Below are 20,042 nucleotides of genomic sequence, written 5' to 3'. Positions count from 1 at the left end.
CACAGATGTTCAAGCCTTTGTTCAGGCTCTGGTTAGAATCAAGCCTGTTTACAAACCTTTGACTCCTCCTTGGAGTCTCAATTTAGTTCTTTCAGTTCTTCAGGGGGTTCCGTTTGAACCCTTACATTCCGTTGATATTAAGTTATTATCTTGGAAAGTTTTGTTTTTAGTTGCGATTTCTTCTGCTAGAAGAGTCTCAGAACTATCTGCTCTGCAGTGTTCTCCTCCTTATCTGGTGTTCCATGCAGATAAGGTGGTTTTACGTACTAAACCTGGTTTTCTTCCAAAAGTTGTTTCTAACAAAAACATTAACCAGGAGATTATCGTACCTTCTCTGTGTCCGAAACCAGTTTCAAAGAAGGAACGTTTGTTGCACAATTTGGATGTTGTTCGCGCTCTAAAATTCTATTTAGATGCTACAAAGGATTTAGACAAACATCTTCCTTGTTTGTTGTTTATTCAGGTAAAAGGAGAGGTCAAAAAGCAACTTCTATCTCTCTCTCTTTTTGGATTAAAAGCATCATCAGATTGGCTTACGAGACTGCCGGACGGCAGCCTCCCGAAAGAATCACAGCTCATTCCACTAGGGCTGTGGCTTCCACATGGGCCTTCAAGAACGAGGCTTCTGTTGATCAGATATGTAGGGCAGCGACTTGGTCTTCACTGCACACTTTTACCAAATTTTACAAGTTTGATACTTTTGCTTCTTCTGAGGCTATTTTTGGGAGAAAGGTTTTGCAAGCCGTGGTGCCTTCCATTTAGGTGACCTGATTTGCTCCCTCCCTTCATCCGTGTCCTAAAGCTTTGGTATTGGTTCCCACAAGTAAGGATGACGCCGTGGACCGGACACACCTATGTTGGAGAAAACAGAATTTATGTTTACCTGATAAATTTCTTTCTCCAACGGTGTGTCCGGTCCACGGCCCGCCCTGGTTTTTTAATCAGGTCTGATAATTTATTTTCTTTAACTACAGTCACCACGGTACCATATGGTTTCTCCTATGCAAATATTCCTCCTTAACGTCGGTCGAATGACTGGGGTAGGCGGAGCCTAGGAGGGATCATGTGACCAGCTTTGCTGGGCTCTTTGCCATTTCCTGTTGGGGAAGAGAATATCCCACAAGTAAGGATGACGCCGTGGACCGGACACACCGTTGGAGAAAGAAATTTATCAGGTAAACATAAATTCTGTTATTACGGGTGGAAAAGGGTTTTTCTCTTATTAAGTGTATCCAGTCCACGGATCATCCATTACTTGTGGGATATTCTCCTTCCCAACAGGAAGTTGCAAGAGGATCACCCACAGCAGAGCTGCTATATAGCTCCTCCCCTAACTGTCATATCCAGTCATTCTCTTGCAAGCCTCAACCAAGATGGAGGTCGTAAGAGGAGTGTGGTGTTTTATACTTAGTTTATTCTTCAATCAAAAGTTTGTTATTTTTATATGGTGCCGGAGTGTACTGTTTATCTCAGGCAGTATTTAGAAGAAGAATCTGCCTGCGTTTTCTATGATCTTAACAGAAGTAACTAAGATCCATGGCTGTTCTCACATATTCTGAGGAGTGAGGTAACTTCAGAGAGGGAATGGCGTGCAGGTTTTCCTGCAATAAGGTATGTGCAGTTAATATTTTTCTAGGGATGGAATTTGCTAGAAAATGCTGCTGATACCGAACTAATGTAAGTAAAGCCTTCAATGCAGTTATAGCGACTGGTATCAGGCTTATTAATAGAGATGCATACTCTTATAAAAATGTAATATAAAACGTTTGCTGGCATGTTTAATCGTTTTTATATGTATTTGGTGATAAAACTTATTGGGGCCTAGTTTTTTTCCACATGGCTGGCTTGAATTTTGCCTAGTAACAGTTTCCTTAGGCTTTCCACTGTTGTAATATGAGTGGGAGGGGCCTTTTTAGTGCTTTTCTGTGCAGCTAAAAATACTGACAGAGACATTCAGCTTCCCTCTGCATGATCCAGGACATCTCTGGAGGGCTCAAAAGGCTTCAAAGTCGTTTTTGAGGGAGGTAAAAAGCCACAGTAGAGCTGTGGCAGTTGTTGTGACTGTTTGGGAAAAAAAAAAAAAAAAAAAAAACGTTTTTGTCTTTTATTATTCAGTTTTGGGTATTAAGGGGTTAATCATCCATTTGCAAGTGGGTGCAATGCTCTGCTAACTTGTTACATACACTGTAAAAATGTTGTTAGTGTAACTGCCTTTTTTCACTGTTATTTCAAATTTTGACAAAATTTGTGTTTCTTAAAGGTGCAGTAACGTTTTTTATATTGCTTGTAAACTTCTTTAAAGTGTTTTCCAAGCTTGCTAGTCTCATTGCTAGTCTGTTTAAACATGTCTGACACAGAGGAAACTACTTGTTCATTATGTTTGAAAGCCATGGTGGAGCCCCATAGGAGAATGTGTACTAAATGTATTGATTTCACCTTAAACGGTAAAGATCAGTCTTTATATATAAAAGAAATATCACCAGAAGATTCTGACGAGGGGGAAGTTATGCCGACTAACTCTCCCCACGTGTCAGACCCTTCGCCTCCCGCTCAGGGGATGCACGATAATATGGCGCCAATTACATCAGGGACGCCCATAGCGATTACCTTGCAGGACATGGCTGCAATCATGAATAATACCCGGTCAGAGGTATTTTCCAGGTTGCCTGAATTAAGAGGCAAGCGCGATTGCTCTGGGGTTAGGAGAAATACAGAGCGGGCAGATGCTGTAAGGGCCATGTCTGATACTGCGTCACAATATGCAGATCATGAGGACGGAGAGCTTCAGTCTGTGGGTGACATCTCTGATTCGGGGAAACCTGATTCAGAGATTTCTAATTTTAAATTTAAGCTTGAGAACCTCCGTGTGTTGCTTGGGGAGGTATTAGCTGCTCTGAATGACTGTAACACAGTTGCAGTACCAGAGAAATTGTGTAGGCTGGATAAATACTATGCGGTACCGGTGTGTACTGATGTTTTTCCTATACCTAAAAGGCTTACAGAAATTATTAGCAAGGAGTGGGATAGACCGGGGGTTCCTTTTTCCCCACCACCTATATTTAGAAAAATGTTTCCAATAGACGCCACTACACAGGACTTATGGCAGACGGTCCCTAAGGTGGAGGGAGCAGTTTCTACTTTAGCAAAGCGTACTACTATCCCGGTTGAGGACAGTTGTGCTTTTTCAGATCCAATGGATAAAAACTTGGAGGGTTACCTTAAGAAAATGTTTATTCAACAAGGTTTTATTTTACAGCCCCTTGCATGCATTGCGCCTGTCACGGCCGCGGCGGCATTCTGGTTTGAGGCCCTGGAAGAGGCCATCCATACAGCTCCATTGACTGAAATTGACAAGCTTAGAACACTTAAGCTAGCTAACTCATTTGTTTCTGATGCCATTGTTCATTTGACTAAACTAACGGCTAAGAATTCCGGATTCGCCATCCAAGCGCGTAGGGCGCTAAGGCTTAAATCCTGGTCAGCTGACGTGACTTCGAAGTCTAAATTACTCAACATTCCTTTCAAGGGGCAGACCTTATTCGGACCTGGTTTAAAGGAAATTATTGCTGACATTACTGGAGGTAAGGGTCACACTCTTCCTCAGGACAGGGCCAAAGCAAAGGCCAAACAGTCTAATTTTCGTGCCATTCGAAATTTCAAGGCAGGTGCAGCATCAACTTCCTCCACTTCAAAACAAGAGGGAACTTTTGCTCAATCTAAGCAGGCCTGGAAACCTAACCAGTCCTGGAACAAAGGCAAGCAGGCCAGAAAGCCTGCTGCTGCTGCCTCTAAGACGGCATGAAGGAACGGCCCCCTATCCGGCGACGGATCTAGTAGGGGGCAGACTTTCTCTCTTCTGTTCAGGATCCCTGGGCGTTGGAGATCATATCTCAGGGATATCTTCTGGACTTCAAAGCTTCCCCTCCACAAGGGAGATTTAATCTTTCAAGGCTATCTGCAAATCAGATAAAGAAAGAGAAAAAATTCCTACGCTGTGTGCAAGACCTAGTTATGGGAGTGATCCATCCAGTTCCGCGGACGGAACAAGGACAGGGTTTTTATTCAAATCTGTGGTTCCCAAAAAAGAGGGAACCTTCAGACCAATTTTGGATCTAAAGATCTTAAACAAATTCCTCAGAGTTCCATTTTTCAAAATGGAAACTATTCGGACCATCCTACCCATGATCCAAGAAGGTCAGTACATGACCACAGTGGACTTAAAGGATGCCTACCTTCACATACCGATTCACAAAGATCATCATCGGTTTCTAAGGTTTGCCTTTCTAGACAGGCATTACCAATTTGTAGCTCTTCCCTTCAGGTTGGCTACAGCCCCGAGAATCTTTACAAAGGTTCTGGGCTCACTTCTGGCGGTTCTAAGACCGCAAGGCATAGCGGTGGCTCCGTATCTAGACGACATCCTGATACAGGCGTCAAGCTTTCAAGTTGCCAAGTCTCATACAGAGATAGTTCTGGCATTTCTGAGGTCGCACGGATGGAAAGTGAACGAGGAAAAGAGTTCTCTATCCCCACTCACAAGAGTCTCCTTCTTAGGGACTCTTATAGATTCTGTAGAAATGAAAATTTACCTGACGGAGTCCAGGTTATCAAAACTTCTAAATGCTTGCCGTGTTCTTCACTCCATTCCGCGCCCTTCGGTAGCTCAGTGTATGGAGGTAATCGGCTTAATGGTAGCGGCAATGAACATAATGCCATTTGCGCGCCTTCATCTCAGACCGCTGCAATTATGCATGCTGAGTCAGTGGAATGGGGATTACACAGATTTGTCCCCTCTGCTAAATCTGGATCAAGAGACCAGAGATTCTCTTCTCTGGTGGTTGTCTCGGTTACACCTGTCCAAGGGTATGACCTTTCGCAGGCGAGATTGGACAATTGTAACAACAGATGCCAACCTTCTTGGTTGGGGTGCAGTCTGGAATTCCCTGAAGGCACAGGGATCGTGGACTCAGGAGGAGAAACTCCTTCCAATAAATATTCTGGAGTTAAGAGCAATATTCAATGCTCTTCTGGCTTGGCCTCAGTTAGCAACACTGAGGTTCATCAGATTTCAGTTGGACAACATCATGACTGTGGCTTACATCAACCATCAAGGGGGAACCAGGAGTTCCCTAGCGATGTTAGAAGTCTCAAAAATAATTCGCTGGGCAGAGACTCACTCTTGCCACCTGTCAGCAATCCATATCCCAGGCGTGGAGAACTGGGAGGCGGATTTTCTAAGTCGTCAGACTTTCCATCCGGGGAGTGGGAACTCCATCCGGAGGTGTTTGCTCAGTTGATTCATCGTTGGGGCAAACCAGAGTTGGATCTCATGGCGTCTCGCCAGAACGCCAAGCTTCCTTGTTACGGATCCAGGTCCAGGGACCCAGAAGCGACGCTGATAGATGCGCTAGCAGCGCCTTGGTTCTTCAACCTGGCTTTTGTGTTTCCACCGTTTCCTCTGCTCCCTCGACTGATTGCCAAAATCAAACAGGAGAGAGCATCGGTGATTCTGATAGCACCTGCGTGGCCACGCAGGACTTGGTATGCAGACCTAGTGGACATGTCATCCTTTCCACCATGGACTCTGCCTCTAAGACAGGACCTTCTGATACAAGGTCCTTTCAATCATCCAAATCCTATTTCTCTGAGACTGACTGCATGGAGATTGAACGCTTGATTCTATCAAAGCGTGGCTTCTCTGAGTCAGTCATTGATACTTTAATACAGGCACGAAAGCCTGTTACCAGGAAAATCTACCATAAGATATGGAGTAAATATCTTTATTGGTGTGAATCCAAGACTTACTCATGGAGTAAAGTTAGGATTCCTAGAATATTGTCTTTTCTCCAAGAGGGCTTGCACAATGGATTATCAGCTAGTTCCTTAAAGGTACAGATTTCTGCTCTGTCTATTCTTTTGCACAAGCGTCTGGCAGAGGTTCCAGACGTCCAGGCATTTTGCCAGGCTTTGGTTAGATTTAAGCCTGTGTTTAAACCTGTTGCTCCCCCGTGGAGCTTAAACTTGGTTCTTAAGGTTCTTCAAGGAGTTTCGTTTGAACCCCTTCATTCTATTGATATTAAACTTTTATCTTGGAAAGTTCTGTTTTTGATGGCTATTTCCTCGGCTCAGAGAGTCTGAGCAGTCCTGCCTTACAATGTGATTCTCCCTATCTGATTTTTCGTGCAGATAAGGTAGTTATGCGTACCAAACCTGGGTTTTTACCTAAGGTGGTTTCTAACAAGAATATCAATCAAGAGATTGTTGTTCCATCGTTGTGCCCTAATCCTTCTTCAAAGAAGGAACGTCTTTTACATAATCTGGACGTAGTCCGTGCCTTGAAGTTTTACTTACAAGCTACTAAGGATTTTCGTCAAACATCTTTCCTGTTTGTCGTTTACTCTGGACAGAGGAGAGGTCAAAAAGCTTCGGCAACCTCTCTTTCCTTTTGGCTTCGGAGCGTAATAAGCCTAGCCTATGAGACTGCTGGACAGCAGCCCCCTGAAAGGATTACAGCTCATTCTACTAGAGCTGTGGCTTCCACCTGGGCCTTCAAAATGAGGCCTCTGTTGAACAGATTTGCAAGGCTGCGACTTGGTCTTTGCTTCACACTTTTTCAAAATTTTACAAATTTGATACTTTTGCTTCTTCGGAGGCTGTGTTTGGGAGAAAGGTTCTTCAGGCAGTGGTTCCTTCCGCTTAATCCTGCCTTGTCCCTCCCATCATCCATGTACTTTAGCTTTGGTATTGGTATCCCACAAGTAATGGATGATCCGTGGACTGGATACACTTAACAAGAGAAAACATAATTTATGCTTACCTGATAAAAAAATTTCTCTTGTAGTGTATCCAGTCCACGGCCCGCCCTGTCCTTTTAAGGCAGGTCTAAATTTTAATTAAACTACAGTCACCACTGCACCCTATGGTTTCTCCTTTCTCTGTTTGTTTTCGGTCGAATGACTGGATATGACAGTTAGGGGAGGCGCTATATAGCAGCTCTGCTGTGGGTGATCCTCTTGCAGCTTCCTGTTGGGAAGGAGAATATCCCACAAGTAATGGATGATCCGTGGACTGGATACACTACAAGAGAAATAAATTTATCAGGTAAGTATAATTTATGTTTTTCTACTGCAAGACAAGAAGAACAGACTCAAAGGATGTCAAAGTAATTTTCGTTCCTTTCGTAACTTCAAAGGTCAAACGTCTTCCTCTTCCAAGCAGGAGCAGTTCAAGTCTTCTTGGAAGCCCAATCAGTCTTGGAATAAGAGGAAGCAATCAAAGAAACCCTCAGCTGAGTCTAAGTCAGCATGAAGGATCGGCCCCCAGTCTGGGATCGGATCAAGTGGGGGGCAGACTTTCCCTGTTTTGTCAAGCGTGGAGACGAGATGTCCCAGATCCTTGGGATGTGGACATAGTTTCTCAGGGTTACAAAATAGAATTCAAAACATTCCCTCCCAGGGGCAGATTCCACCTCTTAGGATTATCTGCAGACCAGGTAAAAAGAGAGGCATTCTTGAACTGCGTTCAGGACCTTCCCTCCCTGGGAGTGATTGTTCCAGTTCCATTAAGGGAACGGGGTATAGGATTCTATTCAAATCTGTTCATGGTGCCCAAAAAAAGAGGGAACTTTTTGACCCATTTTAGACCTAAAGTGCCTCAACAAGTTTCTCAGGGTACCGTCCAAGAGGGTCAGTTCATGACGACCATAGACCTGAAGGATGTGTATTTTCATGTTCCCATCTACAGGGATCATCCCAAATTCCTGAGATTCACCTTTCTAGACAAACACTTTCAGTTTGTGGATCTTCCGTTTGGCCTTGCCACAGCTCCCAGAATTTTCTCAAGTTCTGGGGGCTCTCTTGGCAGTGATCAGATCTTGGGGAATTGTAGTGGCGCTATTCCTGGACGACATATTGGTTCAGGTGCCATCTTTTCAACAAGCAAACTCTCATACAGAGATCTTGTCTTTTCTATGTTCCCACAGTTGGAAAGTGAATCTGGAATAGAGTTCCCTTGTTCCAGCTCCACAAGGGTGGTTTTCTTAGGGACCATAATAGATTTCCTATTTATGAATTTTTTTTGACTGAAGTCAAAAAATCCCAAATTCTCTCCTCTTACCTCTCTACAGTCTACTGTTCAGCCATCAGTGGCTAAATGTATGAAGGTAATTGGTCTAATGGTCGCTTCCATGGACATCATTCCCTTTGCTCGATAACATTTGAGAGCTCTGCAGTTATGCATGCTCAGACAATGGAACGGAGACCATTCAGATCTGTCTCAGAGGATAGATCTAGACCAGTCGACAAGAGACTATCTCCCATGGTGGCTTTCTCAGGACCATCTGTCTCAGGGCACATGCTTTCGGAGACCTTCCTGGGTGATTGTGACCACGGACGCCAGCCTGCTAGGCTGGGGAGCAGTCTTTGACTCGTTAAAGGCGCAGGGACTATGGACTCGGGAGGAGTCTGTTCTCCCCATAAACATCTTAGAATTGATTGTGATTTACAATGCTCTGATGGCTTGGCCTCAATTGTCCTTAGTCCAGTTTATCAGGTTTCAGTCAGACAACATCACCTCAGTGGCTTACATCAAACCACCAGGGAGGAACTCGCAGACCCTTAGCCATGAAGGTGGTGGCACGGATTATTCAGTGGGCGGAAGCTCACAATTGTTGTCTATCTGTCATCCACATTCCTGGAGTGGACAACTGGGAAGCAGATTTTCTGAGCAGACAGATATTTCATACCGGGGAGTGGGCTCTCCATTCGGAGGTGTTCTCCAGGTTAACCCTCAAATGGGTGGTGCCGGAGTTGGATCTGAGGGCGTTTCTGCAGAATGCCAAGCTTCCAAGGTACGGTTCAAGGTCCTCAGGCCGCTCTGATAGATTCTCTGGCGGTTCCTTGGGATTTCAGTCTAGCATACCTGTTTCCTCCGTTTGCGGTCCTTTTACAAGTTATTGCTCGTATCAAGTAGGAAAGAGCATTGGTAATTCTAATAGCTCCTGCATGGCCTTGCAGGATCTGGTATGCTGACCTAGTGAAGATGTCATCTTGGCCACCTTGGAGGTTCCCTCTGAGGAAGGGCCTTCTAACTCAGCGTCCATTCCTCTATTCAAATCTCGTTTCTCTGAAGCTGACTGCTTGGAGATTGAACGCTTTGTTCTGTCTAAGCGGGGATTTTCTGAGTCGGTTATTGAGACCATGATCCAGGCTTGCAAGGCTATTACTCGAAAAAATTATCATAAGGTATGGTGTAAATACCTTTTATTGGTGTGAATCTAAGGGCTACTCTTGGAGTAGGGTCAGGGTTTCTCGAATTTTGTCTTTTCTCCAGGAAGGTCTGGACAAAGGGTTGTCAGTCAGTTCTCTGAAAGGTCAGATTTCTGCATTATCTATTTTGTTACACAAGCGTCTGACGGATGTGCCAGATGTTCAATCTTTTTGTCAGGCCCTTGTAGAATCAGGCCTGTGTTTAAACCTGTTGCTCCTCCTTGGAGCCTTAATCATCATCTTAAAGTTTTGCAGCAAGCTACGGTTGAGCTAATGCATTCCATAGATTTTAAGTTGCTATCTTGGATGGTTTTGTTTCTTATTGCCATCTCTTCTGCTCAGGAAGCTTCGGAACTCTCGGCTTTGCAGTGTGATTCGCCTTACCTTATCTTTCATGTGGATTTGGGCGCTTCTTTGTGCTAAATTGGGGTTTCTTCCTAAAGTGGTTTCGGATAGAAATATTAATCAGGAAATTGTTGTTCCTTTCTGTCCCAATCCTTCTCATAAAGAACGTCTGTTGCACAACTTGGATGTTGTGCGTGCTCTAAAATTCTACCTACAGGCGACTAAGGATTTTTGCCAGTCTCAGGAAAGTGTAAGGGTCAGAAGGCTACTTCTCTTTCCCTCTGGTTGAGAAGTATGATTAGTTTTGCTTATGAGACTGCTGGACAGCAGCCTCCTGAGAGAATTACAGCTCATTCCACTAGGGCTGTCTCCTCTTCTTGGGCTTTCAAAAATGAAACTTCTGTGGAACAGATTTGCAAAGCTGCAACTTGGTCCTCTCTTCATTCTTTTTCCAAATTTGATACTTTTGCTCGGCTGAGGCCTCTTTTAGGAGAAAGGTTCTTCAAGTGGTGGTGCCTTCTGTTTAGGCCCGCCTGTCTTGTTCTCCCTCACTGTTCATTATGTGTCCTCTAGCTTGGATATTGGTTCCCACTAATAATTGAATGACGTTGCAGACTCTCCATATCTTAGGAAAGAAAACAAAAATTATGCTTACCTGATGAATTTCTTTCTTTCCGGATATGGAGAGTCCATGAACCCCACACTTTATTAAAACAGTTATTTTTTCACTAAACCTCAGGCACCTCTACACCTTTGTGTTATTCCTTTTCCATTTCCCTTCGGTAGAATGACTGGGGATTGTGGGTAGGGGAGTGACACTTATCAGCTTTGCTGTGGTGTTCTTTGTCTTCTCCTGGTGGTCAGGAGTGATATTCCCACTAGTAATTGAATGACGTCGTGGACTCCCCATATCCGGAAATAAATAAATGTATTGGGTAAGCATACATTTTGTTTTCTAGATTTACATGAATAATTTAAGTTTTTAGTAGTTTTGTCCTTTTTTACTACGTTTTCTGCCATTTCCTCCTAATTTTTTGTCGGTATTTTGTTTTGTCCCATCTTTCTTTTTCTTGCTATGTCATCTTAATTACTTCTTAAAGGGACATTGTACTGTATAATTTGTTTCTTATAAGTTTTAATTGAAGTTTCAATATATAAGTACTGGCTTTATGTGTATATGTAGACATATCTGTTAACATTGCTGTTCCCTTTTTGCTCAATGCCTCCGAATAGTTATTTCCTGAGAACAGTGGGTTGTTGTGATCCATTATCTAAATCGGCTTTTTTAAATACAAAAATAAACCTTAAAGGGATATGAAACCCATTTCTCTTGTTAAGTGTATCCAGTCCACGGATCATCCATTACTTGTGGGATATTCTCCTTCCCAACAGGAAGTTGCAAGAGGATCACCAACAGCAGAGCTGCTATATAGCTCCTCCCCTCACTGCCATATCCAGTCATTCTCTTGCAACTCTCAACTAAGATGGAGGTCGTAAGAGGACTGTGGTGTTTTATACTTAGTTTATTTCTTCAATCAAAAGTTTATTTTTAAATGGTACCGGAGTGTACTGTTTATCTCAGGCAGTATTTAGAAGAAGAATCTCCCTGCGTTTTCTATGATCTTAGCAGAAGTAACTAAGATCCTTTGCTGTTCTTACATATTCTGAGGAGTGAGGTAACTTCAGAGGGGGAATAGCGTGCAGGTTTTCCTGTAATAAGGTATGTGCAGTTAAAATAATGTGCAGTTAAAATATTTTTCTAGGGATGGAATTTGCTAGAAAATGCTGCTGATACCGAAGTAATGTAAGTAAAGCCTTAAATGCAGTGATAGCGACTGGTATCAGGCTTATTAATAGGGATACATACTCTTATAAAAGTGTATTTTAAAACGTTTGCTGGCATGTTTAATCGTTTTTTACATATGTTTGGTGATCAAACTTATTGGGCCTAGTTTTTTTCCACATGGCTGGCTTGAATTTTGCCTAGAAACAGTTCCCTGAGGCTTCCCACTGTTGTAATATGAGTGGGAGGGGCCTATTTTGGCGTTTTTTGCACAGCAAAAATTACAGACACAGACATCCAGCTTCTTCCTGCATGATCCAGGACTTCTCTGAAGGGCTCAAAAGTCGTATTGAGGGAGGTAAAAAGCCACAGTAGAGCTGTGGCAGTTGTTGTGACTGTTTAAAAAACGTTTTTGTCATTTGTTATTCCGTTTTTGGTATTAAGGGGTTAATCATCCATTTGCAAGTGGGTGCAATGCTCTGCTAACTTGTTACATACACTGTAAAAATTTCGTTAGTGTAACTGCATTTTTTCACTTTTATTTAAAAATTTGGGAAAATGTAGGTTTCTTAAAGGCGCAGTAACGTTTTTTTATATTGCTTGTAAACTTGTTTTAAAGTGTTTTCCAAGCTTGCTAGTCTCATTGCTAGTCTGTTTAAACATGTCTGACACAGAGGAACCTACTTGTTCATTATGTTTGAAAGCCATGGTGGAGCCCCATAGGAGAATGTGTACTAAATGTATTGATTTCACCTTAAACAGTAAAGATCAGTCTTTATCTATAAAAGAATTATCACCAGAGGGTTCTGTCGAGGGGGAAGTTATGCCGACTAACTCTCCCCACGTGTCAGACCCTTCGCCTCCCGCTCAGGGGACTCACGCTAATATGGCGCCAATTACATCAGGGACGCCCATAGCGATTACCTTGCAGGACATGGCTGCAATCATGAATAATACCCTGTCAGAGGTATTATCTAGATTGCCTGAATTAAGAGGCAAGCGCGATAGCTCTGGGGTTAGGAGAGATACAGAGCGCGCAAATGCTGTTAGAGCCATGTCTGATACTGCGTCACAGTATGCAGAACATGAGGACGGAGAGCTTCAGTCTGTGGGTGACATCTCTGACTCGGGGAAACCTGATTCAGAGATTTCTAATTTTAAATTTAAGCTTGAGAACCTCTGTGTATTGCTTGGGGAGGTATTAGCTGCTCTGAATGACTGTAACACAGTTGCAATTCCAGAGAAATTGTGTAGGCTGGATAGATACTATGCGGTGCCGGTGTGTACTGACGTTTTTCTTATACCTAAAAGGCTTACAGAAATTATTAGCAAGGAGTGGGATAGACCCGGTATGCCCTTTACCCCACCTCCTACATTTAGAAAAAAATTTCCAATAGATGCCACTACACGGGACTTATGGCAGACGGTCCCTAAGGTGGAGGGAGCAGTTTCTACTTTAGCAAAGCGTACCACTATCCCGGTTGAGGACAGTTGTGCTTTTTCAGATCCAATGGATAAAAACTTGGAGGGTTACCTTAAGAAAATGTTTATTCAACAAGGTTTTATTTTACAGCCCCTTGCATGCATTGCGCCTGTCACTGCTGCGGCGGCATTCTGGTTTGAGGCCCTGGAAGAGGCCATCCAGACAGCTCCATTGAATGAAATTGACAAGCTTAGAACGCTTAAGCTAGCTAACTCATTTGTTTCTGATGCCATTGTTCATTTGACTAAACTAACGGCTAAGAATTCCGGATTCGCCATCCAGGCGCGTAGGGCGCTATGGCTTAAATCCTGGTCAGCTGACGTGACTTCAAAGTCTAAATTACTCAACATTCCTTTCAAGGGGCAGACCTTATTCGGGCCTGGCTTGAAGGAAATTATTGCTGACATTACTGGAGGCAAGGGTCATACCCTTCCTCAGGACAGGGCCAAATCAAAGGCCAAACAGTCTAATTTTCGTGCCTTTCGAAATTTCAAGGCAGGAGCAGCATCAACTTCCTCCGCTTCAAAACAAGAGGGAACTGTTGCTCATTCCAGACAGGCCTGGAAACCTAACCAGTCCTGGAACAAGGGCAAGCAGGCCAGAAAGCCTGCTGCTGCCCCCAAGACAGCATGAAGGAATGGCCTCCTATCCGGAAACGGATCTAGTGGGGGGCAGACTTTCTCTCTTCGCCCAGGCGTGGGCAAGAGATGTTCAGGATCCCTGGGCGTTGGAGATCATATCTCAGGGATATCTTCTGGACTTCAAAACTTCTCCACAAGGGAGATTTCATCTTTCAAGGTTATCAGCAAACCAGATAAAGAAAGAGGCATTCCTAAGCTGTGTGCAAGACCTCCTAGTAATGGGAGTGATCCATCCAGTTCCGCGGACGGAACAAGGACAGGGATTTTATTCAAATCTGTTTGTGGTTCCCAAGAAAGAGGGAACCTTCAGACCAATCTTGAATCTAAAGATCTTAAACAAATTCAGAGTTCCATCATTCAAAATGGAAACTATTCGGACCATCCTACCCATGATCCAAGAGGGTCAGTACATGATCACAGTGGGCTTAAAGGATGCCTACCTTCACATACCGATTCACAAAGATTATCATCGGTTCCTAAGGTTTGCCTTTCTAGACAGGCATTACCAATTTGTAGCTCTTCCCTTCGGGTTGGCCACTGCTCCGAGAATATTTACAAAGGTTCTGGGTCACTTCTGGCGGTTCTAAGACCGCGAGGCATAGCGGTGGCTCCGTATCTAGACTACATCCTGATACAGGCGTCAAGCTTTCAAATTGCCAAGTCTCATACAGAGATAGTTCTGGCATTTCTGAGGTCGCATGTGTGGAAAGTGAACGTGGAAAAGAGTTCTCTATCACCACTCACAAGAGTCTCCTTCCTAGGGACTCTTATAGATTCTGTAGAGATGAAAATTTACCTGACGGAGTCCAGGTTATCTAAACTTCTAAATGCTTGCCGTGTCCTTAATTCCATTCCACGCCCGTCAGTGGCTCAGTGCATGGAAGTAATCGGCTTAATGGTAGCGGCAATGGACATAGTGCCATTTGCGCGCCTGCATCTCAGACCGCTGCAATTATGCATGCTAAGTCAGTGGAATGTGGATTACTCAGATTTGTCCCCTCTACTAAATCTGGATCAAGAGACCAGAGATTCTCTTCTCTGGTGGCTTTCTCGGGTCCATCTGTCCAAGGGTATGACCTTTCGCAGGCCAGATTGGACGATTATAACAACAGATGCCAGCCTTCTAGGTTGGGGCGCAGTCTGGAACTCCCTGAAGGCTCAGGGATCGTGGACTCGGGAGGAGAAACTCCTCCCAATAAATATTCTGGAGTTAAGAGCAATATTCAAGGCTCTTCTAGCTTGGCCATCTGTTAGCAACACTGAGGTTCATCAGATTTCAGTCGGACAACATCACGACTGTGGCTTATATCAACCATCAAGGGGGAACCAGGAGTTCCCTAGCGATGTTAGAAGTCTCAAAGATAATTCGCTGGGCAGAGTCTCACTCTTGCCACCTGTCAGCGATCCACATCCCAGGCGTAGAGAACTGGGAGGCGGATTTTCTAAGTCGTCAGACTTTTCATCCGGGGGAGTGGGAACTCCATCCGGCGGTGTTTGCTCAACTGGTCCATCGTTGGGGCAAACCAGAACTGGATCTCATGGCGTCTCTCCAGAACGCCAAGCTTCCTTTTTACGGATCCAGGTCCAGGGACCCGGGAGCAACGCTGATAGATGCTCTAGCAGCTCCTTGGTTCTTCAACCTGGCCTATGTGTTTCCACCGTTTCCTCTGCTCCCTCGACTGATTGCCAAAATCAAACAGGAGAGAGCATCGGTGATTCTGATAGCGCCTACGTGGCCACGCAGGACCTGGTATGCAGACCTAGTGGACATGTCATCTCTTCCACCATGGACTCTGCCTCTGAAGCAGGACCTTCTAATACAAGGTCCTTTCAATCATCCAAATCTAATTTCTCTGAGACTGACTGCATGGAGATTGAACGCTTGATTCTATCAAGGCGTGGCTTCTCCGAGTCAGTCATTGATACCTTAATACAGGCTCGGAAGCCTGTCACCAGGAAAATCTACCATAAGATATGGCGTAAATATCTTTATTGGTGTGAATCCAAGAGTTACTCATGGAGTAAGGTTAGGATTCCTAGGATATTGTCCTTTCTCCAAGAGGGTTTGGACAAAGGCTTATCAGCTAGTTCTTTAAAAGGACAGATCTCTGCTCTGTCTATTCTTTTGCACAAGCGTCTGGCAGAAGTTCCAGACGTCCAGGCATTTTGTCAGGCTTTGGTTAGGATTAAGCCTGTGTTTAAAACTGTTGCTCCCCCGTCGAGCTTAAACTTGGTTCTTAAAGTTCTTCAGGGAGTTCCGTTTGAACCCCTTCATTCCATTGATATTAAACTTTTATCTTGGAAAGTTCTGTTTTTGATGGCTATTTCCTCGGCTCGAAGAGTCTCTGAGCTATCTGCCTTACATTGTGATTCTCCTTATCTGATTTTTCATTCAGACAAGGTAGTTCTGTGTACCAAACCTGGTTTTTTACCTAGGGTGGTTTCTAACAGGAATATCAAGAGATTGTTGTTCCATCATTGTGTCCTAATCCTTCTTCAAAGAAGGAACGTCTTTTGCATAATCTGGACGTAGTCCGTGCCTTGAAGTTTTACTTACAGGCTACTAAAGATTTTCGTCAAACATCTGCCCTGATTGTCGTTTACTCTGGACAGAGGAGAGGTCAAAAAGCTTCGGCAACCTCTCTCTCCTTTTGGCTTCGGAGCATAATATGCTTAGCCTATGAGACTGCTGGACAGCAGCCCCCTGAAAGGATTACAGCTCATTCTACTAGAGCTGTGGCTTCCACCTGGGCCTTTAAAAATGAGGCCTCTGTTGAACAGATTTGCAAGGCTGCGACTTGGTCTTCGCTTCACACCTTTTAAAAATTTTACAAATTTGACACTTTTGCTTCTTCGGAGGCTGTTTTTGGGAGAAAGGTTCTACAGGCAGTGGTTCCTTCCGTTTAAGTTCCTGCCTTGTCCCTCCCATCATCCGTGTACTTTAGCTTTGGTATTGGTATCCCACAAGTAATGGATGATCCGTGGACTGGATACACTTAACAAGAGAAAACATAATTTATGCTTACCTGATAAATGTATTTCTTTTGTAGTGTATCCAGTTCACGGCCCCCCCTGTCCTTTTAAGGCAGGTCTAAATTTTAATTAAACTACAGTCACCACTGCACCCTATGGTTTCTCCTTTCTCGTCTTGTTTCGGTCAAATGACTGGATATGGCAGTGAGGAGAGGAGCTATATAGCAGCTCTGCTGTGGGTGATCCTCTTGCAACTTCCTGTTGGGAAGGAGAATATCCCACAAGTAATGGATGATCCGTGGACTGGATACACTACAAGAGAAATAAATTTATCAGGTAAGCATAAATTATGTTTTTTCTTCGTTCTCTTGGTATCTTTATTTGAAAAAGCAGGAAAGTAAGCTTAAGAGCCGGCCCATTTTTGGTTCAGACTCTGAACCAAAGAAAAAAATATATAATAAAGGGGCACTACGCTACAGAGAATAGAGGTGTTGGGGGGCCCTAAATAATCGGGGGGGGGGGGAGATGGGGTTAAAAACTACCCTACAGAAAAAGAAAATAATAAATATGTACATTTTATAGGTACTGGCAGACAGCTGCCAGTACCTCAGATGGCGGCACCAGTTAGAGGGGGAGGGTTAGAGATCTTTTTTGGAGGGTTCAGTGAGGTTAGAGGGTAAGGTGGTATCCTACCCTGCAGAAAGTGTGTGTTTTTTTTTTTTTTTTAAGCCTTACAATGTTATATTGGCAGACTGTCTGCCAGTACTTTAAGTGATTGTAAACTTTAATGCCCAGTATCAAATAATAATCTTAAAAATAGGGGCAGTTTAATTCATTAAAGTTTACAAAGACGCTTATTTTTAAAAATACTTGCCTTTGCGTTATTGTAAACATAACGCCGGTCCTCCACCCGCATCTATTGCTTTCTTTAGCATATCGATGACTAATCTGGCTTTCTTCAATCGTTGCGTGCCCCACGAGCTGGACGCCAAAAAGGGCACGCAATGATTCATCATCTTCTTCTTTCTCTTAAAGTCCTATAGTTAAGGGGTTCAGAAAATATTTCCCATACATTTAATACGCTGCATCTGGTATAACAAGTCATTGTTAACAGATTAAGGTGCATGATATTTTACAATATAGTGTCCCTTTTTAGTTTATTACTTACAATAGAACTTTTTTTTTTTACGAATATGGTGATTGAGGGCTCGCCAGCACTGCTTACATACACATATTGACCTAAAATATGTAGACTTCGTTAATAGTCTAGAAGAGCAATGTCAAAAGCTCTGCTTGTTTTACCTTTTGTTAGACCTGCAGGAAAATAATTAAAAGTTCTGGGTTCTGAGAAATATAATACAAGCATGGATTTTTTGAGGTAGTTTTAAAGATGGGAGTATAATAATATATGTGTAGTGTGAGACTAATGGTGTATGGTTTCAATGGGTAAGACATTATGGTTTAGCCTGTAATTTTTCTTTAATAAAAAAAAAAAACTTGACTGCTTGTAAATGTAAGCTTATTTCATCGCCATCTGTATTCTTATCACAACCTTTTCTTGTTAAGCTTATGCTCTAAATAAAAATGTATTTTAGAAAGAACTGTAAAAACCTTTTTTACTGGTAAACTGTCTATTGTTTTACAGAATTTCTTTGGGGGTCTATTTTCTAGTATTTATTTATATGTATTTACATCTATCTTATTCTCCAGGTGGATGGGAAAGTGAGCACCATTTACTGCCAAAACCTATGCCTCCTCGCCAAGCTGTTCCTTGACCACAAGACACTATATTATGACGTTGAACCCTTCCTCTTCTATGTGCTTACACAGAATGATTCAAAGGGATGCCACCTTGTTGGATACTTTTCCAAGGTGAGAGAATGGAACCCAGAGTTCTGTACCTGTAATATCTTACTTAGAGAGGGGGCTGTTGTCTGACTTAGCTGTCTTTCAAAGTAGGTCACGCGTGATTGATTCTTCCTCTTTCAGCATATTCCAGATGGAAAGTTGACCCTGGGAGGAGTAATGAACATTTGTGACTGTATGGCTGTGTTGCAGTGTCCTTAAAACTGTATTTCTTTTCTAAATTGCAAATCAAGCATTGCATAGTGTTGTAATCTTGTTCCTGAGGGATTCATAAAGGTCATTAATTAAATATAACTAGCCCCCCAGTGTTATTTTTCGTACTTAATAGCTCCATTTGGTTTTGAAGACTGTCAGTCTTTTTTCCAAAAGTTAAAAATATAATTTTTTAAATTCTTACTTTCTATGGTACCAGAAGATTCACGTTTTAATTTTCATCCTTTCATTTTTGTTGTGAACAAACTTGTGATTCAGGATGTGGAGAGTCCAAGACGTCATTCCAATTACTAGTGGGATATTCACTCATGGCCAGCAGGAGGAGGCAAAGAGCACCCCAGCAATGCTGTTACGTATCACTTCCCTTACCTATAACCCCCAGTCATTCTCTTTGCCTTTGGATTTAGCTGTGTCTACATCAATCTCTTGAGTAAGAGTAGTGGTGGCTTTTAAGTAGTTAGAAAGTGGCGAGGTGGTTCTTTGTTTTCTAACATATTTGCTGCCCTCGGTATAGAAAGCCAGAGTTGGTTACTCTGTTCCTTCCTACAGATCTCTGTAAGGAGTATGTGTTCTTTCACGCTTTGTGAGCTGTTCTCCTTGCCGACAGCTAGAATTGCAGTTAAAGGGACAGTATACTATAAAATAGTTTTTCCCTTAATGTGTTTCCAATTACTTTTCTTACCCGCTGCAGAGTATAAAATGTATGAAATTTGCTTTTTTAAGGCTTATTTGTGTATATGAATTTGCTGATTTTGTGTTTTGAAGTCACAACCTAATAAAATGGGTTGAGCTTGTAGGTATAATCAGATCTCATTACTTTATCACATTGTGTAAATATACCTGCTCCTTTATCTTATATCTGTCCATAAACCAATCACCAATACTTGGAGAGAACAATGGAAAATTAACATTTTATAACCTTATCTCTTCTATAACCCCCTGGGAGTGTAATTTCTTCTACTGGCAGTGTTAACACAGCTGGGCCTCGTGGCCAAAAACTTTCAGGATGGGTGGGGACACCACAAGCTAAATAAACTAATTCAAATGCCAATATAAGGTTAATGGAAATACTTGTAAACAATTTAATACACTCCAGCAGGTAAAGTGGTGCGTTGGGAACAAATTAAAGGGGAGAAATTTTTTGAGTAAACTGTCCCTTTAAGTGCTTTTGTCTTCTATGTACTAGAGACTTGCACTATTGAATTTAATTCTGCATTGTTATGGGACATTAAAATGCTTTAGGGAGGATTCATTTGGGGCAGCATGCAGGCACTATTTGTATGTGAGGAGACTAGGGGCTAATGACCCTATGGCTATGTGTATTTATCGTAAAGGTCTTTTTTGAGGTAATGTTTAAACGGCTACTTTACATATTTTGCTTAAAAGTAGAATCACACCCTTTTTCTTTAATGCACAGTTTCTTTTAATGCCGCTCACGTGACCTTCAACTTGTAGCAGAGCGGCGTCATTCC

At 42.8% G+C, this 20,042-nt stretch overlaps 1 protein-coding gene across 1 annotated transcript in view; it reads left to right on the top strand.

Annotated features, from left to right (window-relative positions):
* Nucleotides 1-20,042, top strand: part of KAT6A (lysine acetyltransferase 6A) — a 646,904-nt gene that overhangs the window by 448,294 nt on the left and 178,568 nt on the right. The window contains 1 exon segment of the mRNA XM_053719413.1: nt 18,202-18,363. Within this exon segment, the coding sequence (XP_053575388.1) occupies nt 18,202-18,363 (162 nt within the window).

This window comes from Bombina bombina, chromosome 6 (genome assembly GCF_027579735.1).
Source record: "Bombina bombina isolate aBomBom1 chromosome 6, aBomBom1.pri, whole genome shotgun sequence".
In the NCBI taxonomy this organism is placed as follows: Eukaryota; Metazoa; Chordata; class Amphibia; order Anura; family Bombinatoridae; genus Bombina; species Bombina bombina.
Note: the sequence above shows the minus strand (reverse complement) of the source record. Positions and strands in the feature narration are given on the sequence as shown.